At 51.3% G+C, this 6,302-nt stretch overlaps 1 protein-coding gene across 1 annotated transcript; it reads right to left on the bottom strand.

The window, feature by feature from the left end:
• Positions 1-268: 268 nt before the first annotated feature.
• On the bottom strand, positions 269-5,482 carry LOC144275273 (uncharacterized). The gene is made up of 3 exons (XM_077834470.1): positions 5,358-5,482; positions 4,687-4,800; positions 269-4,318 (listed from the first exon to the last, which is right to left on the bottom strand). Exons 1-3 carry the CDS (start codon positions 5,389-5,391, stop codon positions 3,198-3,200), a joined length of 1,269 nt encoding a protein of 422 aa, XP_077690596.1. The 5' UTR covers positions 5,392-5,482; the 3' UTR covers positions 269-3,197.
• Positions 5,483-6,302: the final 820 nt, after the last annotated feature.

Genomic DNA, 6,302 nt, shown 5'->3' with positions numbered 1-6,302 from the left:
ATTTGGGGGCCTTATTTGGTCTGGCTGGGGGCTTGGCCAAAGTGGGGGGCAGATGGGCCTGGCTGGGGTGGGGAGGGAAGTTTGGCTGGAGTGGGGATGGGGTATGGGGTCTGGCTGGGTTGGCCAGAATTAGGGGGAGGAGACTGGCTGAGGGGCTTGGCTGTAGGGTGGAGAGGGGCCTGAATTGGGGGGCAGGTGAAGTGGGGGGATGGGAACTTGGCAGCGGGGGGGGGGAGGCAGCGAGGGACCCGGATTGGAGGTGGGGGGCTTGCCCAGAGTGGGGTGGACCAGGTGACCAGCTTGCGGGAGCTTGGCTGGAGGTGGGCGCCTAAGAGGGCGAGATCTATGGGGCGGGGAGTGGGAGAAGTTGTGTCAGGGTTACTGTTGTGAGGCAGATTCACAATTAGCCCCTTGACACCCAGATGTGGCTAGAATCGGGGGTGGTCATTTGGGGTCCTTGTAGCCAGAGTCAGAGTCTGCTGTGGGGGAGGGGGATCGTCAGGGCAGCTGCTTTGCAAAAGGCCACGTGCCCTGGCTGGGTTGGGAGAAACCGAGTCACAGGGGGAGAAAGCAGGCTGGGCTTTCCCCCTGGCTCTGAAGCATTTTGCAGCAGGTTAGTGCAAGTATTAACTCTCCGCCAAGGAATCCCCGGCGGTGTTTGTTACAGAAAGGGGTAATTGGGAGGGAAAATTCATTTCTCTTATTTTCATTTTATGCTTTGAATGTTGTGCAATAGCAAACTCCGTTAGCGAAATCATCTGAACCAGTTTGAGTCATCAACTCATCTCTTAGTTCAGTGTGATGGGGAAAGAGTCGTCAATATTTCGCTGGTCTCAGCTTTGTATTTTTCTAGTAACAAGGCTTTTTGAATCTACCTACTTAAACTGCACAGTGGGTTAATTAATTAGCTGACCAGCGAACTGATTTCAGCAGAGGATGCGGAAGAATCTGTCTGGATTCCAGCTGGAAATTTCGACAAGCAAGAAGAGGGAAGATGTTGTTGCCTTGCTTTTGATGCAGCCGAGCATATGGATTTTGGTGAGCAAAGATGGAGATTCAGGTAAACTCCACCTCAGGTTTGGGAACCCTGAGTTTCTTGTCGCTGCGTTTCCGTGGGGACTGACCTGTCTAGAGTCAATTTGTTTTCTTTATTTACGTTCACGTAGAATGGTGACGATAATGTAGGTGGATTATACAGTGGCCTCGTTATGTTGTAGAAATTAAGTTATTATTATGTTTCTTTATCATTACAAGACTTCATAAAGTTGGTACTTAAGAATTAAGTTCCTTTTGTTCTCTCTCTGGATTTGAATGCGTAGAGGCCGACCCCTATGTGATCCTTGCTGAAACGCCTCAGTGACTGAATTCTAGGTCCCCAGGTGCTTTTCCAAGGGAGGCATTTTTAGAGACTAGGAGAAGGGCAGCGTAAACTACAGCCCAGTAGTAACCTGTGGCCCACAGACTTTGTCTAAGGCAGTGGTCCCCAATGTGGTGCCCAATGGGCCATTTGTGTGTGCCTGCAGGACACCCTGCCGCCGAAATGCCATTGCCATTTCTAGGCGACGTTTCGGCGGCTGGTTCTCTGGCGGTGGTGCTCGGCGGTGGCAGTGCAGCGGCGGGGTGTCCGGCGCCCTCCAGAGTCTTCTGGGAATAGCATATTGCAGAAAGGTTGGGGACCACTGGTCTAAGGTTTCCACAGGGGTCTGCACTTCCATTTGGATTTTTTAGGGGTCTGCAAATAAAAAAAAAGGTTGAAAACTCACTGATCTAGCCCACCCAAAGGTCACAAAATCGAGTGAACGACTTGTGCTGATAGCAGCAGAAGGTGCCAGAGACCTTCATCCGGCACCGCCAGTGGGGCGCGCCGTGGGCCTCATTCTGGTAGAAATTCAGGCTTTTCCAGTTCTCCAATTTTCACCAGAATCAACAGGGTCCCACCCTTCCATACTCAGAATGTTCCCTGGGATTTGGGAATGGATCGGAGGCAGTTTTCAAAAGTTTCCCTGTTCTAACCACTATAATCCCTGGATCCTTTTCCAAAATACTTCCCCCTAGCCAGTTATTCCCCATTTTGTATTTGTGCTGGATTCTGTTTATTCCCTTTCTAAGTATTGAGCCTCTAGTGGTCTCATTCCCATGGCTCTCTCAGCTACCGTAACAGCTAGAAAATTACTTTGTACTTTGAATTATAAGAGTTGGCAATACTGAATAGAGGACCCTGTGTTTGGTGGGAGTTTTCTGAAGCTAAGTGGTTTTTAATGATGTTGCCTAGTCTTCTAATAGATCATCATTTGACAAATGAAGACTGGGATTGTAACAAGAGCTATGGTCACCATAGTCCTGGCTATCCAGGTCCACCATCCCGGGACTTTGACCACGTACTGAACAAGCCCCATGTTGTCAGGATACACGTTGATTTCATTCTCCCCTTTTCCAGGGAGAAAGACCATCCTCATTACCACTGTGCTGATCACCAGCCGGGCGTCGTTCTGCAAGCACACTGGCTCCTTGGAGAATTTCTCCAGGGTGAGTTTGAAGCATTGTCTCAGCACCTCAGTCATCTTCCCTCCAGCCTCCGGTTGGTTGTCCACCTTTAGCAGGTTCTCGAAACTCAGCAGTTCTGGGTGGGAGCACAGCCGGGCAAGACACAAGTCCATGGTTGGCTCTTTCATGTAGTACCAGGGTTCCCTGTTGCGGTAATATATGCAGAGCTCATGTTTCCCGTCTCTGGATTCAAATTCCAAATTGGTCCTCTGCACTGGATCAACATCTGGGCGATGTCCTGTATGCTTCGGGGTTCTCTCGTGAATTCCTGCGGGGCGGAGTCCATGCAGGCTCTCAGCTGCTCAGTCATTTTCCCCTGGGCTTCCAGTCTGCCCTGCGCTCTTAGGAGGTCAGCGACACGTAACGGTTCTGGCTCTCCAGCTTCATAATTCACTGTCCCACGGAGAAAGAAAAATACTGCGAGCTCTATCGCTGCAGGCAGTAGTAACAGCACGAATTCCTGATGTGTTTGCACAGTCCGAGTATTCATGGGGTCTCTCTCCTGTGTCGATTCTCTGATGATGAGTACATTTTCTTCTGTCAATGAAACTTTTCCCGCACTCGAGGCAGTTATAGGGTTTCTCGCTTATGTGAATTCTCTGACGCTTAGGAAGGTGTGAACGCTTAATGAAAGTTTTCCCACAGTCAAGGCATTAATACGGTCTCTCTCCTGTGTGTACTCTCTGGTGTACGCTAAGTTTTGACTTCTGAATGAAGCTTTTCCCACACTCCAAGCACGTATGCGGTTTCTCTCCTGTGTGGGTTTTCTGATGTGTATTAAGGGTTGATTTCACACTGAAACTTTTCCCACACTCAAGGCATTTATAGGGTCTTTCTCCTGTGTGAATTCTTCCATGTTTAGTAAGGGATGAACTTTTGCTGAAACTTTTCCCACACTCAAGGCATGTATAGGGCTTCTCTCCCGTGTGCAGTCTCTGGTGTATAATAAGGCATGGCTTCCAACTGAAGCTTTTCCCACAGTCTACGCATTTATAGGGCTTCTCTCCTGTGTGGGTTCTGTGATGTGACATAAGATGTGATCTCTGACTAAAACTTTTCCCACACTCAAGGCATTTATGGGGTTTCTCTCCTGTATGCAGTCTCTGGTGCACAATAAGACATAGCTTCCTACTGAAACTTTTCCCACAGTCGAAGCATTTATAGGGCTTCTCTCCTGTGTGGGTTCTGTGATGTGCCATAAGCTGTGACCTCTGACTAAATCTTTTCCCACACTCAAGGCATTCATAGGGCCTTTCTCCTGTGTGGGTTCTCTGATGTGCAATAAGATTTGAGCTCTGACTAAAACTTTTGCCACATTCAAGGCATTTATAGGGTTTCTCTCCTGTGTGCAGTCTCTGGTGTGTGATAAAGTTTGACTTCTCACGGAAGCTTTTCCCACAGTCCAAGCATTCATACGGCTTCTCTCCTGTGTGGGTTCTCCAATGTGTAAGAAGGTTTGCACTGAAACGGAATCTTTTCCCACAGTCAAGGCATTTGTAGGGTTTCTCTTCATTGTGACTTGTCTGCTGCGCTGTGGTTTCCTTGGGATCCTTACATCCTCTGCCACATTCAGTGGATTCATCCAGTTTCTTCCCAGGATAGTTTCCCAGCTGCATCTCTGATCTGTGTCGATCTCCCCAGACATTTCCCTGCTCCAAGCACTGGGAAAAATTCCCTTCAGCTCTTCTCAAAAACCACTCCTGCGGTTCCACTTTCCCAGGCCCTTCCTGATGCGGATTCTCCTCCTTGTTCTCACTCACTGTCCTATCACCTGCTAGGAGAGAGAGAATCCAGACAGGAGTCACTGAATGTGCTGGGGAAAAAGGACAGAAAGGGGAATAGCAAAGAGGGAAAACAGGACACAGTGACTGTTGGGGAGATGGAAACATTGGATTCTGCCTTCACATCCCACCCAAACACCCCCAGGGAAGTAAAATCAGGGAGGAAATTCCCAACAGCTAACAGGATGGGTGGGAAGCTGTGACTGATATTTGCCTTGATGCTATAACACCTGCTGACTGCAGCCCTGACCTGGGTGAGATAGGGCAGAACGGGGGCCTCTCGCTCACAGCACATTTCAGGAGTCCCAGCTTTTTCCTTCACTCGCCAGAGGGTTCTGTCTCAGTTTCTGTGACTCCTCACCTGTGCAGGTGCCTCTCGAGCGCTCCCTTTCCTCGGCGGCCTGGAGATCCGGGACCCACGGCTTTTCCCCTCGTTCCAGCCGGGCGATGAGGTCAGGTGTGGGAATGGGGAATCCTGCGCAGGGGGTGAAATCAGAAAAGCTCAGGGCACATGGCGTCTTGGTAGAGTATTTGTCACAAGGAACATTCCCTGAGTTTAACCTGACCCTACATTGGACTGTGGTAACTCAGACCCCTTGGGAGCAGCAGAGATCTGGGGGTCTGTTTACCCCCTCACGTGGAGGTCTCAGGGTAGATGTGCTCCGGGGGACTTGTTAACACACACACAGCTCGGGTGTTGAACTCCTGCCTATTTCCAAGCCTGCAGAATCTAGAGCCCTCCTCACAAATGGAGCAAGGTGAATGGGTGTGAAGGAGAAATAATACAGGCTGGACAATACCCTGCTTCTGGCCCCTGGACAGCTGGAGAGATGGGGAGGAACTAGCCTGTCCATTACGTTTCTGACTCCTCTGTTCCCTCCAATGGGGTATGGAGATGCAAGTTTCTCTCACACTGAAGCTGTGGACTATGTGACCCTCCTCCTCCAACCTAACAGACCAGGGAAGAACCTGACCAGATTCAGACATGGAGATCCCACGGCTTCCATTAGCTGAGGCACAGGAATCCCTTACCCAGCGAGGTCACCATCACATAGTTCTCCTGCATGACGTCCCTGTAGAGGGCTCTCTGAGCGGGGTCCAGCAGAGCCCCCTGCCCCTCGGTGAAATACACAGCCACCTCCTCGAAGGTCACCGGCATCTGAAACAACAAGTCTCCCCCATTCAGCGCCTGCTGCCCCAGCCACAATCCCACTAGTCAGGGGGAGGAGGCCCAGAGGAGCAGAATCCCACCCCCACCCTACTCAGAGCAGCCAGGAGGCTTCAGGGGGTGGGAGAAGGTGAGAGCTCCTTGTCCCCCCCCAGCACACGGAGCTGAGCAGGGTCTTCTCATTTAACACACACCTGCCAGCCACAGGCTGATACGGGAAGCAGAGCTCTGAGCAGGAGATAGGGACAGGAATCCCGACAGCTTCCCTTCGTATTTCACAGCAGCCTCTGGCCAGTGGGGTCAGGCTCCAGCACTGGGAGTCTGGTCAGTTTTCCCAGCCCTGCCCAGGAGGGTGTTTCCTGGTTCAGAAATGGGGGAATGTTCCCCCCTCCCCCCACCTGCCACTGGGCCTGTTCAGAAAATCAGGCTCTAAATAAATGTGTCCCAGCAGGTTTGTCGCACCCTGTTCCCTTCCTGCCTCCCCCTGTGTGTTTCCTGCCCCTCCCCCTGTACAGCAAAGTCCCCCTGCAGCTCCCTGAAAATCCCCTACCTGAGCTGGCTCCATCACAGCCATTTCCCTTCTCTGTCCCCTGGAAAACAGGACGATCTGGAGTGAAACGTGGACGTGATTCCTCAGCCTTGTCAGGGCGAGAGGGGCGACGGGGGAGGTTTCAGAAGGGGCTTGAGTCCATTTCACACCCTGATTCCCCCCAGGCTCCCTCCCTGCAGACAGATGCTCTGGGCTCTGCCACGCTGGGAAAACCCTCAGTCACTTTATTACAACACAGACCCGGCCCCTCCCACCAGCA

Source organism: Eretmochelys imbricata, chromosome 14 (genome assembly GCF_965152235.1).
Source record: "Eretmochelys imbricata isolate rEreImb1 chromosome 14, rEreImb1.hap1, whole genome shotgun sequence".
NCBI classification, from domain to species: Eukaryota; Metazoa; Chordata; order Testudines; family Cheloniidae; genus Eretmochelys; species Eretmochelys imbricata.
The sequence above is the reverse complement of the archived record's forward strand: the minus strand, read 5'-3'. Positions and strand labels throughout refer to the sequence as shown.

What these genes read in the sequence shown, in the direction of transcription:
- LOC144275273 (XM_077834470.1), bottom strand. Translation starts at nt 5,391, where the DNA reads ATGCAGGAGAACTATGTGATGGTGACCTCGCTGG. An exon ending in TGTGATGGTGACCTCGCTGG is followed by an intron (nt 4,801 to 5,357) that starts GTAAGGGATTCC and finishes CCCCCTGCGCAG; the next exon opens with GATTCCCCATTCCCACACCT. An exon ending in CTCGAGAGGCACCTGCACAG is followed by an intron (nt 4,319 to 4,686) that starts GTGAGGAGTCAC and finishes TCTCTCTCCTAG; the next exon opens with CAGGTGATAGGACAGTGAGT.